We start from the raw sequence: 25,256 nt of genomic DNA, 5'->3' as shown, positions 1-25,256 counted from the left end.
TTGAAGCAGACCCTTCACCGTTGATTGAAAGTATAGCGAAACACATCAATACCGACACACCAGCTATTCTCCTGGGAGATTTTAATCTCCACGTGGATTCAACTCCTCGTTCTTCCAGTTGTGAAACGTTCATCAACACACTTAACTTCATGGGTTTCACACAAATCATTAATGAACCCACCCATAAAGCAGGTCACATGTTGGACCTCATTGTCATTAACCAGGACTTCTCTCCATCCTCCCATACAGTATGCCTACCAGTCCCTTGGTCAGACCATAAGCTTATCACCACCTCACTGAAGATGCACCAACATACCCCTTTGAAAAAGCAGAATAACACGGTCCATTTCAGGAAGCTTTGTAACCAGGAAACTCTCAGCAAAAGCCTATCTGCAGAACTTAACCACTTAGACCTTTCGGACGTGGACTCTGCCGCAGCCTCCTGGACGAACATCACCAAAAAAGTGGCAGATACCACCTGTCCAACAATCACCAAAGTCACACAAGCAAATAAAGACAACAAAAAACCGTGGTACACATCAAAACTAAAATCCACAAAACAGGAACTCAGAAAGAGAGAACATCTTTGGTGCAAAAACCCTTCAACTACCAACCTCACAGCTTTTAAATCCATGATGCACCAATACAGAATCTCCATCCTCCATGCAAAAAGAGAATTTTACTCACAAAAAATTCACCACTTCCTCTTTGACCCTAAGGCGCTTTTCTCCTTAGTTTCGTCCCTCACCAAACCACCCTTGACGTCTATACCAGATGATAAAGCTGCAAGCAAAGATGAGGAACTTGATACCTACTTCAAAAACAAGATCCCAAATCTATTGCCTCCCGCCAAGGAAAACAAAGATATTCCTTCAATACCCCTCGCTGACAGATCACAACAAAACGCAAGCCTTGGGGAATTTGAGCTTACCTCGTCTTTAGAGATCGAAAACGTTCTAAAAAAACTTAAACCAGCTTCTCATCCTCTGGACGCCATCCCAACCAACCTCCTCATCACCTGCACCAAAACCATCGCCAAACCTATCGCTCAAATTATCAACTGCTCCCTATCTCAAGGGCTAGGTTCCTGACCCTCTCAAACTGGCCATCCTAAAACCGCTCCTAAAAAAACCAAATCTCTCTCCAGATAACCCAGCCAATTTTCGCCCAATAGCAAACCTACCCCTCATCGCAAAAATTCTGGAAAGAATTGTAAATAAACAGCTAACAGAATACTTGAACAACAACAACATTCTTTCCCCGTCGCAATTCGGTTTTCGTCAATCCCGAAACACAGAAGCTCTTCTTATCTCATTAACGGACACCAATCTACTGAACCTTGAAAAAAAACCAACCTTGTCTTCTCATCCTCCTAGACCTAACAGCAGCGTTTGACACGGTAAATCACAATATAATGGTAGATCGTCTGTCAGACATTGGCATCAAAGGCATCGCCCTCAACTGGTTCAAATCTTTCGTTCAAAACAGGCATTTCAAGATCAAGGTCAACAGGGAGGAATCTCAACCAGTCAACTGCAGCCTGGGGAGTCCCACAAGGCTCTTCACTTTCTCCAACATTATTCAACATATACTTGCTCCCACTCTGCCAGCTCCTCCTCAAGCTAAACCTAAACCATTATCTATATGCTGATGATGTTCAGATTCTGATTCCAATTACGGATTCACTTCAAAAAACACTGGACTTCTGGAACTCCTGCCAACATGCCATCAACAACCTGCTGACAAGCCTCAATCTGATTCTCAATCAAAACAAGACAGAGTACCTACTCATTACCCAAGATGGAAACCACCCTCTACCCAATACAAACATCGCCTCTCAAGTAATCCTATCCCCCCCAAGTCAGAAACTTGGGAGTCATCCTAGATAACCATATGAACTACAGATCTTTCATCAACAACACCGTAAAGGATGGATTTTTCAAATTACAAGTCTTAAAAAGATTGAGACCCCTCCTTCACTTTCAAGATTTCCGTTCAGTTTTACAAGCAATCATTCTCACAAAAATTGGCTATTGCAATTCACTGCTACTCGGCCTTCCCGCTAACTCCACAAAACCTTTACAGATGTTGCAAAATGCCACAGCGAGGATTCTAACCAAAACAAACAAAAGAGACCATATTACACCCATCTTAAAGAACCTACATTGGCTACCCATCAAATTCAGAATTCATTTCAAAGCCCTCTCATCAATCCACAAAGCAATACATAACATCACCCCACTCGAACTCATGATCCCACTTCAACCTCGTACCTCCACCAGACCGGTGAGACAAGCATATAGAGACAATCTACAGGCTCCACCAATCAAGACAGCATTAAGTAAAAGAGCTTTCTCCACTGCCGGTCCTAAACTTTGGAACTCTCTTCCATCAGACCTCAGACTAGTACAATGCCCAACCACATTTAAAAAAAGACTCAAGACCTGGTTGTTCAACCAAGCATTCTCATAACTTCAGTATCTTATCTGAATTTCAGCCAATGATCCCTTCCAAGGGTAACCCCCCCAAGAGAACGTTCTATCTATTTATCTCTATGCAGTCAAATCTCAAAAAACCTTGTCCTACACTTAACATCTGGTCCTAACTCCAGCCTACATTAGGCTCCTTATCTATTTTATTTTATGTTGTTTATTCCCCAGTTATTTGTATCCAAGTTTTGAATCACCCTGTTTTTTGTAAGACAACTTTTTGTCATGGTTATTGTTTGAATGTAAACAGACTTGATTAGTAATTCTGTTACTGGAAAATCGGTATATAAAAGTGCTAAATAAATAAATAAATAAATTCTAGCCAGTACAGCAAGCTCCTCAGGGAGTTTCATTATTAGCTTCTATGTTTCTTCAAATGTGGAGGGCTTTTTATAAACAGCCCTAATTTTCAACTGATTTATAGTCCTTTGTAACTTCTCCTTTGACCAAATTCCTTGGACAGCCAAATCTGGAAGTCAGGTTCCCATTTGTTCAGACTGGCATCCATAGATATGAGATCTACTACTGTGGATTCAAAGATATTCCTTGAGCTCGGCTGTTTTTGCTTTGCCACCAAGTTTAAAGATTATATTGAACCAATAGGAAACAAGATCCTCAAAATTGAGCCCTCTCTCTGTACCAAGAAACTAAGAAATTAATTTTGACATGGACTCATGTTGATCCTTGACATTTCACCAATTCTATCATAGATGCCATGATACATATAACCTCCACTCAAGTGCATTTCCTTAACTTTCTTGCTACTTGCCAATTTTGCATTTTTGGTTTCATTTGATAGATGTTTATTGCACCTGTGTCATACATTGCCCTCCAAAACTCCACCCACTGGGAAGGATGTAATTCACGTACATTATTTTTACCCAGCCATATTTTTTTTCAGCTATAACATCCAGATCCTATGAAGTTATGCAAGATCTTAGAAAGGCTGATTTTATCAGTCAGGCGTGCTACTCAAGAACACCACTCATGTGGAGAATTACATACTGATAGTCTTAAATAGTAATTATTAGATATACAGAACATGACAGTAGATAAAAAAAACTAAGGCTCGTCTATTTTGCCCATTACCCTTTAGGCTGCAGTACTGTAGAGGCCACCCTCCATCTAGGTTTTATCATTTCCTTCCAACTAATGAATCTATTTTGCCCATACTTTTTTGAATTTTGATACAGTGCTCCATCACCTATCCTAGGAGGTTGTTCTATTTAGCCATCACCCTTTCTATGATGAAATAATTTCTGATGTTGCTCCTCAGTCTATTTCCATGGATTCTATTTTGACTACTTGTTCTACAACAATCTTTCCACTGAAAAATGCTTGCTTCTATCGGAGGAATCAGGCATATGAAACAAATGTTTGACTCATTTCCACAAAGAAAAACTAGACCAGAATGATAGTAAAAGGAGACCCTTATTGAAATAAGGGAATAAGGGGATTTGTTGGACAGTGGCTGTATTAGTACATTTTTTATATGACTATATGTGCATCTTGTCAATTGGTAGACAGTGTCCATCCAGTCTATCCATTTGTACCTGCCTACTGTACAGGCACACATCCTACTCAGTCTACAGTTTCCTTCCTCCCTTTCTCTGCTGCTAGTTTACTTTGTGCCTGTCCAAAGCATGTTTGAATTCTGTCATTTGACTCCTACCCTCCACGGAAAATCTGTTGCAGATGTCCATCACCCTCTGTTAAAAAAAATAAATTCTCACATTCCTTTTCAATCTTCCTTCAATTTCATACGATCCATTTTCCTAGAACATCTTGTTGAATAGCAAATGCTACCTTCTAATATTTGAAACCTGCTAGTATTTGAATGATTCTATCATCTCATATCTCCTTCCTCTACTCTAGAAAGTACATCTTTAGTTCCCTAAGCCTCTTCATGTAAAGCATATACTGCAGATCATGCACCAGTTTGGTGGCCTTCCTGTGAACTGACTCTGTCTAATGAATATCCTTTGGTACATGAGGTCTTCAGAAAAAGGCATAGTACTCCAATTGGGGTCTCTGATCTGTACAGAATTAATATTACTTTCCTCTTCCTACCAATGTGTGTCTTCATACATCCAAACATGCCAGTTTCCATTTCCATTTATATTTATACCCTACTCTAACTCAAAAGAACTCAGAGTAGCTTACAACAGTATAAAAATGCTATAAAATGCTTTATAAAATACACACATTATAAAACATCTTTAATCACAGTATCAAAACATTACCCCTAGAAATCTTCCCCAACTCCCTCTCTCATTGAGATGTTGGGGTGCAGAGGGATGCAGAGTTGAATGTGCGCCGGTGGTTCTTGATTCCGACGCCGGTGTGCCGGTAGCCATGCGCAGCATCGGTGTTTCTTGGATGTGTTGGTGCGCCGGTGCTATTGTGGAACGTCTGTGCATCAATGCGGTCAACACTGATTGCTTCCCCGGTGTCAACACATCTCCCGTGCCTCGGTGTCGCGAGGGACTTCTTCGGCGCTGGTTCTAATGGACCTGGGGAATCCGCAGAGGTGGCCAGACGGTGTGAGGAGGTTTTAGCCTTCTGGTGAGGTCCTGGGGTGGACCTAATCGACGCCTCTGAGGGGGCATAAGAACCAGACGTCGCTCCTCAGAGTTGGGCGATCTGGGCAGCCCTCTACAGTTGGGCCCGCGGGGACATGTGGCTGCAGTCCCTACAATTCGCCTGCTCGTGGTCTGGACCCAGGCAAATATAACACCGATCATGGCCATCAGTGGCAGAGATAATTTTGCCAACTGGCAGAACTTGAAGCCTGGTGGACGAGGCATCTGAAGTTCTTTGGTGTTTAAGCTTGTTTTTTTTTTTCACAGAAAACTCCTCTGAGAGAGCAAGAGAGCTCCATGTGCACTCAGTCGCGCGGAAAACAATAGACTGAAGAGACCCGGGGAAGATACAAGCACGAATGCCTCACTGACAAAGATCAGTGTTCTTTAAGAGCTCCGCCACCTAGTGGCATGGAGGACGTCCCAGACAGCATGGCTAATTCATGCTGCTTATCTACGGGGAAACTGCTTAAAAAGAACCGTGGCAGGGGGGTTCTGTCATTTCTAACCACTCTTTTTCTTAAAAAAAAATGTTGGTCTTTAAAGTCACAAAAGGAATATGTTTTTGGACATACATATTTTCCTTTTCTGAGTCTTCTATTTTGGGAGAGAGCAACATTTTGAATTCCTGGGCTTCTGGAATAAAATAGCTAAACGTTCAAAGATGACATCCACCTCAATTGTTAACCTAATTTAGGGGGCAATTTTCAAACTCTACATGTGGATTTCACAGCCAGATGGACAAACTTCGTACCTAATTTTCACAAGTAAACTGATACAGTTTTCTATGGGTACAATTTCTCTGGAAAACATGTGTAAATACAAATGAAGAACATACAAACTTACCATACTGGGTCAGACTGAGGGTCCATCAAGCCCAGTATCTTGTTTCCAATAGTGGCCAATCCAGGTCACAAATACCTGGCAAGATCACATACAGTAAATATATAGATCCCATGCTCCTATTGTGCACTGATAAGCAATGGCATTTTCTTAAGTCTACTTGGTTAATAAAAGTTTGACTTCTCCAGGAATTCATCCAAATCTTTTTTAAACCCAGCTACGCTAACTGTCTTAACTACATCCTTTTGCAATGAATTCTAGAGCTTAATTATGCATTGAGTGAAAAATAATTTTCTCCCATTTGTTTTGAATGTGCTATTTATTGGCTTCATGGAGTACCCTCTAGTCCAGAGCTTTCCAAAGTGTGTGTCGGGACACATTAGTGTGTCGCCTGTAGTGTGGAGGTGTGTCGCCCGGTCCACAGGGCCGGCGGAAGCAGGGAACTATAGCAGGAAGATCGGCGGGCAGTGGTGGAGCTTACATCACCACGGCCCGAAGAAAAGGGTCACGTTCACTCCTCCTCCTTCCTGCCTGTGCAGCCCTGGAAGAAAAACGTTGCCAGAGCCGCGTGGGCAGGAAGGAGGAGGAGCATCTGCTGCGTACAGAAGAAGAGCAGCATTAATGGGCCGTTGCGGATCCCACGTCGCGACGGCCCGAGAAGGAGGAAACCCGATAGCAGGGCCGCTGCGGATCCCACGTCGCGGCAGCCCGAGAAGAGGAGGAAACCCGATAGCAGGGCCGCTGCAGATCCCATGTCACGGCCAGGGAAGATCAGGGCCTCTGAAGAGCCCATCCTTCGGCAACCCGTGCAAAGGGACAGCATGTGCCAGTGAGAGCCTGTGCTTGAGCAAGAGAGCATGTAGGAGTGAGAGAGCCTGTGTGTGTGAGACAGCATGTGCACGAGAGAGACAGTATGTATGTATGTATGTATGAGAGAGAGGCATGTGAGAGTGAGAGCTGTGGATGTGTGAGATTGCATGTGAGTGAGAGCCTGTGTGTGTGAGAATGTGTGAGATAGCGTGTGAGAATGAGAACCTGATTGTGTGTTTGAGGGAAGACAGATGGAGAGAAAAGAAATAGAAAAAAAGACTCTGTAAAAGGAATTGGCAAAAAAACAAGAAAGGAAAGGTGGAAAAAAAAAGCCTGTGACCAACCGATTAGAAAACTAAGATCAGACAGCAAAGGTAAAAAAAAAAATTACTTTTTAGTGATGGGCACATGTAATCTTTGGGAATGTGCAAGAGTAGCACTTTCTCTATGCCGATCTCACAATGTACGAGATCAGCATGGAGGAAGTGGAAGCCTGCAAATATTTATTATGAGATAGGTTGTGTTGTGAAACATTTTATTTATGTATATATTTAAGGAAACATACATAAATTGTTGAAATACATTTTGTTCGTTTAACCTTTAACTTCTGGTTTGCTGGTAGACTGAATTACTGTGTCACGAAATTATGTTTGTCTAAAAAGTGTGCCACCAACATGAAAAGTTTGGAAAGCTCTGCTCTAGTCTTTGTATTTTCTGAAAGAGTAAATAACCAATTTATATTTACCCATTCTTTTCCACGTGATTTTATAGCCCTCTATCATATCCCACCTCAGACATCTCTTTTCCAAGCTTACCAGAGTCAACCTCTTTAGCCTTTCCTCATTAGAGAGCCGTTCTATCCCCTTTATCATTTGCTTGCCCTTCTCTACCTTTTCCAATGCAACTATATCTTTTTTTGAGATGCAGCGACTAGAACTGCACATAGTACTTTAAAGTGTGGCCTCACCTTGGAATGATACAGAGGCATTATGATAGTCACCATTTTATTCTCCATTCCTTTCCTAATAATTCCTAACATTCTGTTTGCTTTTTTGACCTCTGCCACACTGAACTAAGGATTCCAGAGTATGGTCCATATAACACCCAGGACAGCACAGTTGCTTACCTGTAACAGGTACTCCCCTAGGACAGCAGGATATTAGTCCTCACATGTGGGTGACATCATCTGATGGAGCCCGGCACGGAAAACTTTTGTCTGGCAGACTTAGCATGCCCAGCCTTCTTCTATCCACGCGTCCATGCGAGGTCCCCCTTCAGTTTCGTAACAGAAAAAATACGAGTGAGAAAAATAACATAATAAACCGAAGGTGAACCCAACCTCGTGGGGAGGTGGGCGGGATTCCTGAGGACTAACATCCTGCTGTCCTAGGAGAACACCTGTTACAGGTAAGCAACTGCACTTTCTCCTAGATAAGCATGATGGTAGTCCTCACATGTGGGTGATTACAGAGCTCCAGACTGCCTCATTTGACCAGACAGACCCACAAGTAGCCGAACAAGGTGCCAACAGGCAAAACACAACTGCGATGCTGTGGGGAAAACAGGGGCGGTCTGGAGTCGCTGGTGGGCAAGCGGGGGCTTCAGCTGAACAAGGCCCCACATGAAGCGCCCGACCAGTGGCTGGACTGAAATGGGCACACTGGCGACACCCTGGTTTGGAGGCCAGACTCAGACAGATGCCAGATGTAATTCAGCAAGTGGGGAAGCGGACAGGAGAATGGGTCCAGTCCGTGGCCACCACACCATATGGAAAAACACTTCCACTTCGAACAGTAAGATTTCCGGGTGGAAGGTTTCCGGGACACAGGACCCTGGAGACACCATCTGAGAGCTGCAAAAGCCGGAGGATCATGCGCTCAACATCCACACCGTGAGAGCCAAGGCTCGGAGGTTTCGGTGGCGCAAAGTGCCCTGGTTCTGCGATATGAGCTTGTGGGCCGTTCCCAGCGGGACCGGTATGCTCACTGACAGGTCCTGAAGAAGTGGAAGCCACACCTGCCTAGGCCAGGAAGAGGCCATCAGGATCATGTTCCCCCATCCTCCTGCAGTTTCGTCAGAGTCCTCGAGAGGAGTGGGAGATGAGGGTATGTGTACATGAGATCCTGTCCCCAGTGAAGGGAGAAGGCGTGTCAGGCCGGATGGCCCTTCCCCAGAATCAGGGAGCAGAACGCGCTCACCTTGTGATTGCGGGGAGAGGCAAACAAGTCCATGTCCGGCGTGCCCCAGCGATGGAACAAGTTGGCTGCCACCTCAGGGTTCAGGGACCACTTGTGTGGCTGGAAGAACCGGCTGAGACAGTCTGTTAGCGTGTTCAGGTGACCCGGCAGATAGGTGGCCCGTAAGTGGGAGTTGCTCCGGATCAGCGAATCGCCCAGGTATGGAAAGACATGGACCGAGCGACGCCTGAGGTAGGCAGCCACCACCGTCAAGCATTTTGTGAAGACGCGTGGGGCTGATGCCAGCTCAAAGGGCAGCACTTTATACTGAAAATGTGGTATTTCCTGTGATTGGGGACAATTGCAATATGAACGTAAGTCTCCTTTAAGTCTAGGGAGCAGAGCCAGTCTCCTCTTCGGAGGAGTGAGATCAGCATGCCCAGAGACCATTTTGAATTTCTCTCTTACGAGAAACTGGTTTAATGCCCTGAGATCGAGAATAGGGTGCAAGCCGCCATTCCTCTTCGCAATGAGGAAGTACCTCAAGTAGAAGCTGTAGCCCTGCTGCTCGTGGGGGACCGGTTCCATTGCACCCGCCTCTAAAAGGGCGGAGAGTTCTGACTGAAGGATGACCTGATGGGCGGGGCGAACCCCACGATGGACATGGGGGAGTGGTTACCACATGCTGAAATTCAGGTGGTAACCCTGGCGGACAATGGAGAAGACCCAACGATCCAAAGTGATCGCTTCCCAGTGGTGGGCAAAGCAAAGGAGCCTGCCACAGACAGGGGGGGGGGGGGGATCGACTGCCAGGGGAACCGGCTTTTAGTTCATGCCCCCTCGCTGCCAGTCAAAAGCCTGTTGAGGGGGTCTGCTGGGGAGGCTGGTTGAGTCCTCAGAACCCGCTGCTGTTAGCCTCGACCCCTAGGGCTGGACTGAGGCGGGTGGGCACGGGTGGTTGGAGGATAGTATTTTCTCGGCCAGTAAAAGGGCTTATGAGGGCATAAATCTAGACTACAGGTCCCAGTATCTGAACTGCAGCTTCTGCCCATAGACTGACACTAGTGCTGGAAACTTTACTTGGACCAGGAGCAAAATTTCCAATGTTAAGGAAACCTGAGTTAAGCCAGAGCACATCTGCAATGCAGGGGGGGGGGGGGTTTAGAAATAGCTAATTTCTTCATTTGCATGGGATTTCCATGAGGGCACTAAGCAATATGCACAGTTTAACGCACAAAACTCTTTGCTGCATTGGGAATAAATTATGCACACAACTGCTGGTAAAACTGTGTGCTCTGCTGAGCAGAATATAATGGTGTGTAAAGCCCATCAGGCCCATTTTGTCTGCCCATCTTCACTTTTTGTAGCAATATTGTGACCCCTGCTTAGATGCCCAACATTACCCTTGTTTTCCTGCAGCTTAAAGCTCATCTGTACTTAACTTCCTTGAATTTCATTACTTTTTGTGCTTCTACCACCTCCACTGGTAGGCTCTTTGCATCCACCACCCTCACCATAAAGAAATATTTCTTTATGTTCATCCTGAATCTAATCTCTGTGAAGAGGTGCATAAGCCAGACCACCAGAAGACCTTAAAAGGCCCAGATCCAGCTGAATTGCCTGATCTGCCTTAAGAGATACCCAAGAAACCAGGTCAGAGGGTGGTTTCCTGGGGAGGGAAATAAAAACCCAGGCCCAAGAAGGACCATTAGTCCCAGACTGGAAGAAGGAAACCCCTGGGAGTGTGCTAAGTCCTGTAAGTATGAGCACACCAGACCTTATGTTTAAGCAGCTGAAGTAAGCTGGTTTTGTGCATTTTTGATCTGTAAATACGAAAAGTTGTTTTTGCTGCAAGCTGAAGTCCAGGCTGTTTCCTGCCTTCTGGCCACTGAAATTCAAGACTGCATACCATTCAATCACTCCCTCCCAGAACCTCATAACCCCTTGGTTCCAGAGCTTCCTTTCTATTGGGGGAAGAAAAAAAAAAAAGCTTGCTGCTTGTACATTTCTACCTTTAAAATACTTGAATCTTTAATCACGTTTCTTCTTCCCTTTAGGGCTGCAACCTTGCAAAGAACAGGAGCCATTTTATTTGGAAAAATTACTTACCTGATAAATTTTGTTTTCCTTAATGTAGACAGATGGACTCAGGACCAATGGGTTATGTGCTCCCCTGCTAGCAGATGGACACGGAGTCAAATTTCAGAGCTGACGTCACCCTAGATACACCCCTACAGTGACTTCGACCCTTCAGTATTCTCTTCAAAAGCCACTGGGTACATGTTATTGAAAAAAAACTTGATTTAAAATATGATTAAAAATGGATAATCGTAACTGCACTCAACCAAACACTGAACCCCCAGTAAAAATATAGATCTAGGGATTGGATGATGGTTTACCTGTAATACCTTGAAATTGATATCCACTCCACAGGCGAATCCTTGGTACTGTTCTTGGGCAGCCGTGGGTGGGATGCTGAGTCCATCTGTCTACACTAAGGAAAACAAAATTATCAGGTAAGTACATTTCTCCATTTCCAAGTGTGTAGCCAGATAGACTCAGCACCAATGAGATGTAGAAAAGCTACTCCTGATCGGGGCAGGAGGCTGCCCGTAGTCCGGTTAACACCGCCTTTACACAGGCTGAATCGTCTTGGGCCTCTACGTCCAGGCGATAGAACCTGGAGAAGGTGTGCAAGGAGGATCATGTCGCCGCTCGGCAGATATTGATGGGGGACAGCAGTCTAGCTTCCGCCCATGAGACCGCCTAGTGGAATGAGCTTTAACCTGAGAAAGTAAGGGCTTTCCTGCCTCCACATAGGCTCCAGTGACCAGCTCCAGCCTGTGAAGCTGGTTCGCCCAGCTTGCTTCCACCGTGAAGGACAAACAGGCGTCTTTCGGACCGGTTCTGAAACTTCCAGATATCGCACCAAAAGTCTACTGACATTCAAATGACGGAGGTGGCGGTATTCTGCCAAGTCCTTGTGCTTATCTAGGGATTAAAATGAAACTCCGAGACTATCTTGGGCAAGAGGATGGAACGGTACAAAGCTGTAATGCTCCTGGAGTCATCCGGAGGAACGGTTCCTGACATGACAATGCCTGTAGTTCAGAGATGCAATGTGCCAAGCATATAGCCACCAGGAACACAGTCCTCAAGGTTAATAAATGTAAGGGTAGACTGCGCAGTGGTCAAAAGGAGAGCCCTGCCAAAAATTCTAATACTAGATTAAGATTTCACAAGGGAACCAGCCACCTTAGGGGTGGCCAGAGGTGCTTCATCCTTTCAGAAAAACAGGTCACATCTGGATGAGCAGATAGGCGGGTTCCGTTCACCTCGCCCCTGAAACAGGAGAGAGCCACTACCTGGCTACCTGGACTTTCAAGGAGTTAAGAGTCAAACCTTTATTCAAGCCGTCCTGCAAAAATTCCAGAATTAGTGAGATTTTGACTGCCTAAGGGGGGACACCACGTTCCTTGCACCAGGCCTCAAATACTCTTCAGACCCAAACATAAGCTAGGGGCATAGAGAACTTCCAAGCGCAGAGTAAAGTGGCAATTACTGCTGCAGAATACCCTCACTTCATCAGGCAAGCCTTCTCAAGGGCCAGACCGTAAGACAAAAATGAGTCGGATCCTCGTGAAGAACTGGTCCCTGTGTGGTGGGAGGCACAGGGGGGTCTCCACCAGGAGTCTCCGCATGTCTGCATACCACGGGTGCCTGAGTCAATATGGAGCTACTAGTAAGACTATTCCTCTTTGGTGCTCGATTCTGCGAATTATCCTAAGCAGAGGCCACGGAGGGAACTGACCATGAAAGGAAACTTACCCGAATTGCTGAAAACCCTGACTAGGAGACGCTACAGGAGGGCACAGAGAGGGACCCGATGACGGAACAATGAGGAAAACACACAAAGAATGTGAGAAAAAGGCCAAAAATAGCCAAAATGAGCTCACTCGCACTGTTAGGCTTACAGCTCTGCAGAAAGAGAGAGACTGGAGATGGACCACATGTGGAAGCGAGGTATATAGGGCATGCTCAGTGTACCTAGTCAAAGTTCTAGAAACTTTGACATAAGTTTTCCGCATTGGGGCTCCATCTGACTATGTCACCCATATGTGAGACCTACTATCCTGCTTGTCCTCAGAAAAACAAAGTTTCTCTTTGCATGTAAGCTGGCAGCTGCATCTTCTCCAGTCAGTTTACTCTGTTAAGTACTTGTTATGTTAACAGGAGCTACAGATGCATGCCCCATAGTTCCTCTTTAAACTATGGGTAAGCCTGCGGGACTTTGAACTGCAGCAGAGAGTGTGGGCACCAAATGTTTTACAGGAGAGACATAATAGAGGTTAGTTGCTAATATAATATATTAGCCAGGCTTAGGAAGGAAGGGGTAACAACGTCACATATATATATTCAAAGAGCTAACTGTAGCTCAGGAGACTCAGATTGCAAGTCCCTGCTTTAGGGTATACATATTACAGTCACACCACCATTTCAACCGTCCTTATCTGGACTGCCTCTGCTCTCATCTATATCCTTTTGTAGTTATGGCCTCCAGAAGTGGGCACAATACTCTAGATGAAATCTTGCCAATGATTTGAACAAAGGTATTATCACTTCATCCTTTTTACTCGTCATACCTCTCCCTATGCACTCTAACATTTCTCTGGCTCTTTTCTCTGCACTGTTTTACTATTTAGCAACCTTGAGATAATCAGATATGATTACCCCACGTTCGTTCTTCCTTGTTTTAGGGAACACAATATCTCAACCTTCTGCACTTTTTTTTTTTAATTAAATTAAATTTGGATTTGCCAAATACTTGACTGCTCCAAAAGGTATCTTACATCAGTGCATATCAAAGCAAGCATATAAGCACAAGTTATGAGAGTGAACTCAGAGAAGGAATTGTTTAAAAAACTAGTGTTTCACAGAAAGAAACAATGTGTGTTAAGATTCCGGCCCGCGGGGGTCCATGGCCGGTCCCCCTACCCGCCACATTGTTTTCTGGCGCTCTCCACGGGCATCTGGCCTGGTCGGGGCCTTCTCGCGGCGCTCCCTATATGAGGGAGACACCGCTGACCAAGTTCTTGGGCCCGCCCCTTTAGGTGCGCGTGAGCAGGGGCAGGCAATTTAAAGAGACCAGCACGGGAAGGATGGCTCCACCCCAGAGATGACATCAGACACTCTCTGGTATATAAACCTAAATGCCAGCTTTATTTTTGCCTTGCAATGGGTCGTCTCCTTAGAGGTTCTGGTTGCTTGTCCCTTCCTTGTGCTTCGTTCCAGCTCCAGCCTTGTTCCTGCTCCAGCTTCATTCCGGTTTGCTCCTGCTATCCGCTTGTTCCAGATTTGCCTCTGTTCAGCCTGTCCTTGAGTCCGGCTCAGTTCCAGCTTGGTCCTGTCTCCTGTGCAGTCTTCTCCTACTCCTGTTCCTGCTTCCCCTTGGCTCGTCTTCCTGGCTCCTGACTCGGTACATCCTTGGATCTTCTGCTTCGCTGCCTGCCTCGACTCGGACTTATTCTCGGACTCTCTTCTCCCGGAGGCCTCACCTAAGTCCAAGCGGCTCGGGTCCCCAAGGGCTCCTCCCGGGGGGGATCTCGGGTTTCCAGTGGTGAAGATCCGGTTGGTCTCCTGGCTCCGGCTCAGGACTTCTGGGACATTCCTTGTACTCCTGTCTTCAGTAGGCCTCACCTAAGTCCAAGCGGCTTGGGTCCCCAAGGGCTCCTTCTCGGGGGGGATATTGGGCTTCCAGTGGTGAAGCTCTCGTTAGGTGTCCGGGCCTCGATCCGCCTCCCAGCAACAATCCTTGCTGTGGACTTTTCCACAGTGCATTCTCAACATCTTCTAGCCAGCTCAGGGGTCCACGAACACAACAATATGAGGTTTAAAAAAAATTGAGACCCAAGAATAAGTCCAAAAAGGAAACAATCATGAAACAGGTAAGCTGATATTTAGTACATCCTAAATAACATTGCTACTTTGCTATCAGATACTTCACAGCAAGAGAAAAGATTAGTGCCTGATTATTACTATTAAGACTTTACCACAACTTTTGATGTAGATGGCCTCCGGATACAAAGTATTACATAAATAAGTAAATAAAATCTAGTGAAAAGTTATAACATAAAACATATCAGCAAAAATAGATTAAGATAAAACTCCTCTCTTATTTGGAAAAGGAGACTGACATAAGCTGTTGACAAGTGTGGAGACACTCAAGATAGCAAATCGGCAACCATAATCTGCAAACTATAGAAACAAATTTAAAAAGTCACTGATCAGACCCCTGCCCATCACAAATGGCTGTCATTCTAAAAGGGAAATATGGTTTAGGTTAGAGATTTGTCCCTTAAGAACAAATGAAATACTGTATATCCCAGGCAAAAAGCACTAACCTTTAAATCCAGCCCTCTTTGTGTTATCAACAATTAGAAGACTTTCTATTGCAGTTTGAGCATTAATGGACAGCTGTTCTTCACCTTCAGGCCATGGAATGTCTGTAATTAAAATGATGAAGGCTTGTGAAATATTCTGGGATATTAAAGTTCAAAGTCATGGACTTGATGGAAAATCATCAGATTACCCCTACTGAGAATGTTCTGGAAGACTTGTGTTGGTGTTTCATCATTAAATGGAGGAATTCCTGTCAAAAATTCAAACAAGCAAACTCCAAGAGCCCACCAGTCTACAGCAGGACCTGAAAGGGGAACAAAAATACAAGTATAAGAACGTAACCTCAACAAGCATATGCTCAAAGCACAGTGCTCTGAGAAACACGAGACCAGGAATAGCCAACTCTGGTCCTTGAGTGCTGCAAGCTGGTCGGATTTTCAGGTTAACCATAATAAATATGCATGAGATACAATTGCTGCAATGGAGGCAGTGTATTCAAATGCATCTCATGGCTATTCAGTGTCGATATCTTGAAAACTCAACTGCCTTATGGCACTTGAAGACCAGAGTTGCTTTCCCATGGACTAGGCCAACTTTGAAAAAAGTTGGCAGGTTAAAAAAATACTTATCACAGTATCTTTCTGCTCATCTGAGTAATAATCAAAGAACAAGACAACAGTCCATTACTAAGTAATAGCTTTTAAGCACCAGCATATACTGTACCAATTCCATTGTATAAATGGAACTAAAATATTTATGAAAAGACAATTTTGCTACAGTTTGTCAAGTGTAAATGTAATATAGATACCAAGCACAGTGCAGTCCCAAGCAAAATACCTGAACCTTTTCCAGCCATCAAGCAACATATCATAAAACATGTTATCTAGTTATAGTGACTCAAACCACCAGTGACCATATCGGTAGCAGACTCCACAGCACAAAAGAAGCTGGATTCAATTTGCCACTGTGCAAGTTTATTTTAGCACAGTACAAAATTGATCAGCTACTTGCAATTCCCAGTATGAATGAGAAAGTGCAAGATACGCAAAGCTATAACATTCCCTTTTCTAAACAGGCAGCCAAAGCAGAAAGAAACCTGCTGCATGCATTCTGTTGTGCTTCCCTGTAAACAATGCAATATATTCTTTTCAGCAGCGCTATACACCCTATGCAGATGAAAAAAATGATAGATAAGGCTCTAAAATCTCTCTCATGTTAAACTCCAATTTTCATTTGCTCTGTTTTTGATCTAGGCAGACAGTGTTCCTAAATTTGGTAGAGTTGGTCTTGGCTCCAGTTCCTGCTGATATGCTGAATTTCAGGAAAAAAAATGGTTCAGGGATTAATAGTGAGACCAGTAAACTTGAAAAATTAGTTTATCAACAAATTCTCAAACTTTTTTTTTCATTCTCTAGCGCAAAAATAGTTGGAATTTTTAAAAAGTTTTGTATCTATCAATGGGTCGAATTTTTGGTATTGCTATGGACATTAGTAGCAACTCTTAATGATATTAGAATATTTATTTTTATTTATTTATTTATTTTATTTTTAATTTTTATATACAGAGGTTCTTGTATCAGATACAAATCACTCCGGTTTACATAAAACGGTGATATGCCCAAGAAGAAAGGGGCTTTACATATAACTATGAGACAACGTGTTTTACATATAACTATAGAACAATATCAACACTAATGTCAGCCTGTAAAGTCCAGGGGACTTGGAAATGAAGTAGGCTTTGCTACCTTAGCCTGGAAGAGAATCCTTGGGCTGGGTTTTTGTTCTGTACTAGATTTCAATGTTTGCTGCATCCAATCAGAGAATCTCTAAACTGGGCCTGGGGGGGGGGGGGGCAGGGGAAGTCACAGAACAGCCAGAGAGATAAAGATGAGTTTGGTACTAGCTACTCAAAAAAATGAGGCTGGTTCTAACTTATACAATAGCATTGCACATCTGGGGTTGAGCATTTAAACCTAGCCCAGTTGTTGGCTAATTATGTTGAATTGCTGCTTTAAGATAAACTTGAACAAGCATCCATTTAGATAAAAATTAAAAACTAAAATCTTTGTATATGTAAAGTCAAGATTTTAAAAAATTGCCCTCAAAGGTCTTATTGAAAAACTTAAGGTCAACTGCCTCCTATACATAGCATGTTTTCAAAATTGATTTTGAAAAGACAGAAAAGTTTCTATGCAGGGGTTTAGAACTAAATTTTAAGGCTGTTTCTAAATCACAGCCTTCTATGCTAAATAATAACAGGATTAATTTATAGTAATGTTCTTAGGAAAAAACTGAAAGCACAGAGATTTTCCTTTATATTCTGCATTTTAGCAAGCAAATATTAACAGTAATATCACCAGATCTCTTCTTGCCTGGAGACAATACCCTTATTCAATAAACATACACATGCTTACTGTGACTCCAACATCGCTCTAAGCTTCAACAGCAAGAGGAAATGTGGAAAAATGGATTTACACTCACAAAGCGGGGAGTAGCTGGCTTGTTACGGCGGTTACTACCCCAAACCAAATGTGCCTGATACTTCACTTTCAAAGCATATCCAGCATGGCTCTCTGCTTCAACGGCATGGGAGAAGACTGATACATCACGCATTTCCAGCATAACTCCCTGCTTCAACAGCAGGGGAGAAGAAAAACAACCAATAAGGACTGTATAACGTAGTCTGGGTAAAACAAATAAGCATGGGTGTAGCTTGCTTATTGCGGCGGTTACTACCCCTACTACCCCTAACTAATCAAGCTAGATATTTCAATGGTGGGGGTGGAAGGGAAATAGAACCAAGAGCTAAGAGAAACAGATAAGTATGAGAGAAAAAAATGTGTGAAGCTTGCTGGGCAGACTGGATGGGCCGTTTGGTCTTCTTCTGCCATCATTTCTATGTTTCTATGCTTCACGCTCAGTTATCTAGTGCAGATGTACATTTCTGTGATGGAAAATTCTCTGTGAGGGAATGTGATACCTGGTGGCCAGATTTAGGGCCTGTGGGTACCAGGTTCTGGATAGAGGCCTGGTGCATGGCCTCCTGGCTGAGGACTGCGTCTGAAAAGACTGGGTTAATGAGCTGGGCAGCAATTATAAAAGAGGGAAAATCTCCAGCTGGTTGTGAATGAAGTCCATGGGAACCAACTTTTAAAAATGATTGGGGATGCTAAATTCAAACAATTCAGCCTTCCCTGTATACAGTGAATGAGTTTGATTAATATTGGGGGAGGTGTCCAAGTATCCACTAAATCCACAGAGCTGGCACCTATGATAGAGCCAGATTCCGGCCTCGTTTCACATCTCACATAAAGGATTTTCCAGCATAAAGACGTGTAGCTGCACTAGATAACTGAACAAAAGAGATATGGCAACAGTTTTTATATTTGCTTGCTAAAATGCAGGCTTTCAATTTTTCCCCTAAGATTATTACTATAAATGAATATGTAATCATTTACAGGCAGCTGTGATCTAGAAACAGTTCCTGTTTCAAAATTCAGTTTCAACACCCTACATGAAAGATATTAATAGAAAAAAAAAAAAAGGATTTTGAAAATTGATGCAGTTTTCAAAATCAGTCTCATATAGCAAGCAAACAGTGTTCATTTATAGTACTATTTAAAAAAAAAAAAAGAGGCAAGAGTCTTCAAAGCTCTTTATATATATGGAATATAAAGAAAGCAAGATCCCACCAAATAAGCATAGGCATTCAATATACTTCAATATTGGAATATAAGCCAGTCAAAGTCTAATAAGATCACATCAACCAACACAAATAAAAGTAATAAAAGGTTTGTATATAATGTATCATGTTGATGAATTCGCATGGACCAATATTCAGATCTTTAATTTTATTTAGTGCAGAAACCTGAACACAGTCAAAACAGTAGCTAGTCACTTGCACAGATCCACTTTGTATACAGAAATACGGTAGATTTCAGAGGCTCTAAAGTACCCAGTACCCACAATCCTGTAAGCCAACAGTCAGTCAAAATGGAACTGCTAGGTTTTTTGGGAAACTGCCTATCCCACACTGATGATTAGCCATTATATAAAATGTCCATTTTTTGCTTGTGGAAAGGCATCAGTCAAGTATGTTAAGATCTTCACTTTTCTTGGCCACAAGGTTATCTCACTCACACCATGTCTTCAAGTTGAAGTTCCATTTTTTCACATCTCATTATTGTACTTGCTGTAGATGCCTATGCAACTGAAATCCTCTAAGAAAATATGAACTGGTTTCCCCCCAAAATGAAAAGTTTCACTTAAATATTAAGTCCTAAATAAAGGAAAATTGGTTCTTACCTGCTAATTTTCATTCCTATAGTACCAAGGATCAGTCCAGACCGCTGGGTTGTGTCTCCCTTCCAGCAAGTGGAGTCAGAGAAAAAAAAAGCTGAAAGGCACCCCCTCTTAACTTGGTGTGCCACCTGCGATCCTTCAGTATTATCGATACCATAGCAGAAGAAGAAAATATTAGAGGATAGAAACCCCAAACATAATAACCAACAGCTACATCAAATTTGCACAGTCAAAAAACTGTAGAATCGTCAAAAACCAGAGAACCGCAGAACATATGTACAAGAAAGGACACTTCCATAAACCACGCAAATGGCTATCATGGTAAAGAATTCTGCAGATCGAAAAGCACAATACGTAATGGACTCTCCAAGCTCCAAGGGCGGGCGTCTGGATTGATCCTTGGTACTACAGGAAGAAAAATTAGCAAGTAAGAACCAATTTTCCTTTTCCTGTACGTACCAGGATTAGTCCCATACTGCTGGGATGTACCCACGCTGCCCTAAATGGGGTGGGACCTAGAGAGTCCCACGCGCAAAATGCTGCTGCCAAAGCAGTCAACATCCGGAGCGCGAACGTTCACCCGGTAATCCTTAGCAAAGGCATGCAACGATTTCCAAGTGGCTGCTCTACAGATCTCCTGTGGTGAGACAAATTGACTCTCCGCCCAAGAAGCCGCCTGAAATCTGGTAGAATGCGCCTTCAAACCGTCCGGAATGGCGCGGCCCATACAGACGTAAGTGGGGGTAATGGCCTCCTTTAACCACCTAGCAACAGTAGCTTTGGACGCCTTTTGGCCCTTCTTAGGACCATTCCCATAAGACAAACAAATGATCCGACAACCGAAAAGCATTGGTCACCTCCAGATAGCGAAGAAGAACCCGCCGGAAAACCTGACACTACCTTCGGTAGGAAAGAGGGCACCGTCCGTAGAGAAACCCCGAAATCTGGAGATATGGCTATCAACATGACAAAGCTTGAAGCTCCAAGACCCACCTTGCGGAGGTGATCGCCACCAGGAAAACTGTCTTGAAGTCAGGTCCTTCAACGTGGCCTGCTTGAGAGGCTCAAATGGAAGACCACATAAGCCACGGAGAACCAAATTTAAACTCCACGAAGGGCAAAACTTCCTGACCGGAGGAATCAAGTGTTTAGTTCCCTTCAAAAAATAGGACTCGTCCGGATGAGCTGCCAGGGAAAAACAGTCAACCTTGCCCCGCAGACACCCCAGGGCCACGACCTGCACCCGGAGAGAACTGCAAGTCAATCCTTTCTTTAGGCCTTCTTGCAAAAAAGCCAGAATCTGAGCCACTGAGGCCCGATGCGGGGACACATGCAACCCGCAGCACCAGGAGTCGAACATATGCCAGACCCGAACATAGGCTAGTGACGTAGAAGACTTTCTCGCTTGTAGGAGGGTAGATATAACCGAATCGGAATATCCCCTCTCTCAACTGTCTCCTCTCATAAGCCAGGCCGCTAGACAAAAGCGATCCGCTTGATTGAAAAATACTGGACCTTGCCGAAGAAGATTCAGGAGATGGTTGAGACGAATTGGACCGTCGATTGCCAAGTTGATCAGATCTGCAAACCATGGCCGCTGGGGCCACTTCGGAGCCACAAGAATCACTGACCCTACGTAAGCCTCTATCCAACGCAAGACCTTGCCCACTAGTGGCCAGGGGGGAAACACGTATAATAGAACGTCGCAAGGCCACGGAAGGACGAGGGCATCCACCCCTTCCGACCCGTGATCTCTCCGACGACTGAAGAAATGAGCCGCCTTTGCTTTCTTCTGAGTCGCCATCGTCTAGGTGAGGAGCACCCCCCCAGAGGTGAGTGAAGATCTGGAAGGCTGCGGACAGCTCCAACTCGTCTGGATCCAGATACTGCCGACTGAGAAAATCCGCCTGAACATTGCCTAACCCGGCTATGGGGGAGGCTGCCAGCCGGACCAGATGGTGCTCTGCCCATGCCATGAGGCGGTCGGCCTCCAAGGCCACTAGCCAACTCTTGGTTCCTACCTGACGGTTGATGTAGGCTACTGTCGTCACGTTGTCCGATAATATCCGTGCTGACCGCTGACTGACCAGAGGGAGAAAGGCGCGTAATGCAAGGCGCACCGCCCTGGTTTCCAACCGATTGATGGACCATATCGCCTGATAACTCGTCCATTGGCCCTGAGCGGCATTTGACTGGCAGACCGCTCCCCAGCCAGAGAGGCTGGCATCCGTCGTCATGATCACCCACTGTGGTTCCTCCAGGTCCATTCTCTGGTGCAAGTGGGTTGGATTCAACCACCAATCGAGACTGGATCTGGCAGGTTCCAGGAGGGGCAACTGCAGCTGGAACTCCTCCGACTTCGGGTCCCAACGAGAAAGCAACGCCCTCTGCAAAGGTCTCATATGCGCAAACGCCCAGGGAACCAACTCCAGAGTAGACGCCATGGAACCAAGTACTTGCAAATAATCCCACACTAGGGGAAGAGGTAAGGAGAAGAGCACACGTATTTGTGCCCATAACTTGAGCATCCTCTCCTGGGTGAGGAAGACCCTGTCTACCAATGTATCGAACCGAGCACCTAAGAAGTTCAGAACCTGAGAAGGGACCAACTGGCTCTTGGCAAAGTTGACCACCCAACCAAGAGATTGGAGGTGAAGAAAAACCGTTCGGACCGCCATTCGACAGAGGTGGTCCGATTTTGCCCTTATGAGCCAGTCGTCCAGGTAAGGGTGGACTAAGATCCCCTCCCACCTGAGGGCTGCTGCTACCACCATCACCTTGGTGAATACTCGCGGAGCCGTCGCCAACCCAAACAGGGGCGCTTGGAACTGATAATGTTTCCCCAAAACCATGAACCGGAGGAATCTCTGATGACGCTCGCAGATCCCTATGTGAAGATACGCCTCTGTTAGGTCCAAAGAGGCCAAAAATTCTCCTGAGTGGACAGCCGCAATGACCGAGCAGAGAATCTCCATGCAGAACCGTGGAACCCGAAGAACTCGGTTGACCTGTTTCAGGTCCAAGATCGGGCGAAATGTTCCCTCCTTCTTTGGGACCACAAAATAGATGGAGTACCTGCTGGACCTGCGCTCCTCCGGAGGAACTAGCACTATGGCCCCCAGGGATATCAACCGATCCAGGGTTTGCTTTACCATCTCCCGCTTGGCTTGAGACCCGCAGGGCAATACCAGGAACAGATCCCTAAACGGGCGGGCAAAATCCAACTCATAGCCGTTTTCGATTATGCTGAGCACCCACTGTTCTGACGTAATCTTGACCCACTCCTTGAGAAAGTGAGAGGCGGCCGCCCACCACTGGAACTGGGGAGAGGGTTTGCACACCTTCATTGGGCCAGCTTGCCCCCCGTGACCCCTTAAGAACCTCCGTCACAGAAGAGCCGGTGGCCGCAAAAGGAAGGCCAAGACTGAGAACTCTGAGTCTGTTGCCAGGCGGGAAAGGTGGGAGCTCTAGCCTGCCGAAATCTGCAGTGTCCCTGAAACCGGGACCACATTGAACCAAAGGTTTTGGAAGACCGGGGCTTATCCTCCAGCAACTTATACACCTTGTTCTCACCCAGAGACTTGATGAGGGCTTCCAGCTTCTCCCCAAACAGCAATTTCCCTTTAAAGGGAAGGTTGCCCAACTGGGTCTTAGAAGAAATGTCCGCCGACCAGTTACGAAGCCAAAGAAGCCTCCTGGCAGAGACTGCCGTAGCCATATTGCGCAAAGAAACCCGGAGCAAATCATATAACGCATCCACAGTGTAAGCCACCGCGGATTCCATCCTAGTCACCTGGTCAGCCTCCTCCGGACGCAACTCCTGAGAGGTGAGCATTTGTTGTACCCATCCTAGGGTTGCCCTCTGCATTAAGCTACTGCAGACAGCCGCGCGAACACACAGTGCTGAAACCTCAAAGATCCGTTTAAGAAGGACCTCAATTCTCCGATCCTGGAAATCTTTAAAAGCAGTTGCCCCAGTCACGGGAATCGTTGTCCGCTTAGTGACCGCTGAGACTGACGCGTCCATTTTGGGAATTCTGAGAATGTCCAATGCCTCATCGGGTAAGGGGTAAAGTTTCTCCATCGCCCTCCCCACACACAGGTTCGCCTCAGGAGAGTTCCACTCCGGGGTCACGAGCTGCATGAGCATTGGGTGAAAGGGAAAGTTTTTGGGAGGGGCGCGCAGCCCCAAGAGGCCAGATTCCCCTTGACAGGCTCCGTGCTGGGATGCGGGTCCTCAACGTCCAGCTCTGCTAGGACATAAGGGATCAAAGGATCCAGCTCTTCCTGCTGGAACAATCGGAAAACACGGGGATCGTCTTCCTCTACCGGGGTGGACTCATCGACATCTCCATTGGAATCCAGGAGGAGCGGGTCCCGGGAAGGATCCACTGGACCAGGATTGGGAACCCCCACAGGGGCTGAAGGGACACTAGATGCCGTGGCACATTAGGCGATCTTTGCTGGCGGAGGCTCAGTATCCTGAAGCTGTGCCTCAGCTTCTAAAAAAGCTTTATGCATTAATAAAATACATTTTGAAGAAAATGGCACCTGTTCCTTTAAGGGCTCCATAGGGGAGGGGGCCGGGTTCGGAAGAGAGGCGGGCCCCGGACTGCTTGGCCGAACCAGGCTTAAGCTGGGAGGAGAAAGTGGAGGAGATTCCCCTCCCCCTGCAGTAGGACACGGGCCCGACAAAATGGCTGCCATTCCCGTGGCAGCCGGGAACGGGGCTGACTGAGATCAGGAGCGCCGCGTGGCAGGTCACGCCAAAATCGCACCCAAATCCCCCCGGGAGGCAGCATGCTCACACCCAGTCACGTGAAAGCCGCAGCCTCGAGTCCCCACATGCGAAACAAGAGAGTCCTCATGGCATCCCACCGATTCAAGAAATAGCCCGGCTGTGAAAAGAAGCCCCAGTAAGCAACAAAAACAATGTGCACTGCTGAAATTCGGCCTGCCGGAACCCTGGGAACACGGCCCCCCGAGGAATGTCACGTCTCGGGCCGCAGGGGGGAGGGACCAGCCCACCGGTTAATCACCCCACTCACCAGAGTTAGAGTGTGCTCTGGGGATGGCGGCTATCGGGACCTCCAGCCCCAGCCGCACCTCTACCAAGGCTGCAGACGCCTCGGGATGATAAAACAGACAGCACTGACTGAAAACGAAACTAAGTTTTGTTTTTTTTTTAAACAAACTTGATGTAGCCAATCTGCCAGAACACACAAGGTAGAGTAAAACACTGTGAAAACTATGAAGAAAATATGCTAGGATCAGGACCGCAGGGAATGCTCGACCTCCCCTGCTGGAGTCAGAGAAAATACTGAAGGATCGCAGGTGGCACACCAAGTTAAGAGGGGGTGCCTTTCAGCTTTTTTTTCTCTTACTCCACCTGCTGGAAGGGAGACACAACCCAGCAGTCTGGACTGATCCTGGTACATACAGGGAAAAATCATTACTATTCTAGAGGCTGATGTTATGCTAGAGCAATAAGACAGCACACAAACAGGCAAACCAACCAGGTTTAATAATTATCCTATATAGCATTCAAATAGCCGCTTACTCACAAAATATTTCTACATTGCAAGCCCAAACAACCGTGATCTAGTTATACTTTGACTGTACATAGTTTAATTCACAATTGCTCTTATACAGAG

General features: G+C 45.5%; 1 protein-coding gene across 1 annotated transcript in view; it reads right to left on the bottom strand.

Moving 5' to 3' along the window:
* MASTL (microtubule associated serine/threonine kinase like) overlaps positions 1–25,256 on the bottom strand; it is a 238,441-nt gene that overhangs the window by 12,445 nt on the left and 200,740 nt on the right. Inside the window, exons 10-11 of the mRNA XM_029588648.1 lie at positions 15,491–15,604; positions 15,303–15,404 (exon numbers count right to left, since the gene is read on the bottom strand). Of these exons, the coding sequence (XP_029444508.1) occupies positions 15,303–15,404; positions 15,491–15,604 (216 nt within the window). The remainder of the gene's footprint in view (positions 1–15,302; positions 15,405–15,490; positions 15,605–25,256) is intronic.

The sequence above is a fragment of the Rhinatrema bivittatum genome, chromosome 2 (assembly GCF_901001135.1).
Source record: "Rhinatrema bivittatum chromosome 2, aRhiBiv1.1, whole genome shotgun sequence".
NCBI lineage: Eukaryota > Metazoa > Chordata > Amphibia > Gymnophiona > Rhinatrematidae > Rhinatrema > Rhinatrema bivittatum.
The sequence above is the reverse complement of the archived record's forward strand: the minus strand, read 5'-3'. Positions and strand labels throughout refer to the sequence as shown.